This window comes from Mandrillus leucophaeus, unplaced genomic scaffold (assembly GCF_000951045.1).
Source record: "Mandrillus leucophaeus isolate KB7577 unplaced genomic scaffold, Mleu.le_1.0 Scaffold272, whole genome shotgun sequence".
In the NCBI taxonomy this organism is placed as follows: domain Eukaryota; kingdom Metazoa; phylum Chordata; class Mammalia; order Primates; family Cercopithecidae; genus Mandrillus; species Mandrillus leucophaeus.
The window spans coordinates 1518821-1519839 of NW_012102832.1; the positions used below are offsets into that span (position 1 = coordinate 1518821).

General features: G+C 46.3%; 1 protein-coding gene across 3 annotated transcripts in view; it reads right to left on the reverse strand.

Annotated features, from left to right (window-relative positions):
* FBXL20 (F-box and leucine-rich repeat protein 20) overlaps nucleotides 1–1019 on the reverse strand; it is a 182518-nt gene that overhangs the window by 8339 nt on the left and 173160 nt on the right. For all 3 annotated transcript variants that reach the window (XM_011984730.1, XM_011984731.1, XM_011984729.1), the window contains one exon: nucleotides 314–370. In XM_011984730.1, the coding sequence (XP_011840120.1) occupies nucleotides 314–370 (57 nt within the window). The remainder of the gene's footprint in view (nucleotides 1–313; nucleotides 371–1019) is intronic.

The following is a 1019-nucleotide window of genomic DNA, read 5'->3' on the forward strand; positions in this document are numbered from 1 at the left end:
TTTTTTTTAGTAGAGACGGGGTTTCACCGTGTTAGCCAGGATGGTCTCGATCCCCTGACCTCGTGATCCGCCCATCTCGGCCTCCCAAAGTGCTGGGATAACAGGCTTGAGCCACCGCACCCGGCCAACTTTTTCAGTTCTTATCTGTTTCCTACTTCACTCAGGTACTCCTTTGGTTCTCAGTAAGCTGGCAATTTGGAGAAGCATCCTTTCCTAAAATGGTAGCCAGACACTAAGAGCCGCGTTCTTGTACTGTAGCACCGGCTTTTGATTAAACCCAGTAAACACATAAAATTTTCAAAGTCAAACTCACCAATACTTGAAGTCGAGGACAGTGTATAGAAAGTTGGATTAATGTGCTATCTGTTATCTGAAAGAAATACACATGTTGATTTCAGGTATTATCCAAATACAATCCTGAGTCATACCTGATTCTTGTTTTTCCTTTTAGTCTTGCTCTGTTGCCCAAGCTAGAGTGCAGTGGTGCAATTATAGCTCACTGCAGCCTAAAACTCCTGGGCTCAAACAATCTTCCCACCTCAGCCCCCTGAGTAGCTAGACCAACAGGTACAAGCCTCCAGGCCTAATTTTTAAAATTACTTTTTTTTTTTTTTTGTAGAGACAGGGTTTCCCTATGTTGCCCAGGCTGCTCTTGAATTCCTGAGCTCAAGCAATCCTCCCACCTCAACCTCCCGAAGCTCTACAGGCCACCATGTGCGATCACAGCTCACTGCAGCCTCAACCTCCCAGGCTCAGGCTATCTTCCGGCTTCAGCCTCCTGAATGGCTGGGACTACAGGTGCACACCACCATGCCCAAAACATTTAAAACTTTTTCTTGGGCAGAAACAGGGTCTTGTTATGTTACCCAGACTGGTCTTCAACTTTTGGGCTCAAGCAATCCTCCTGCCGCGCCTCACAAAGTGTTGAGATCACAGGTGTGAGCCACTGTACACAGCAGCCCCTACCTCTTTTTTTTTTTTTTTTTTTTTTAGACAGTCTCTGTCGCCCAGGCTGGAGT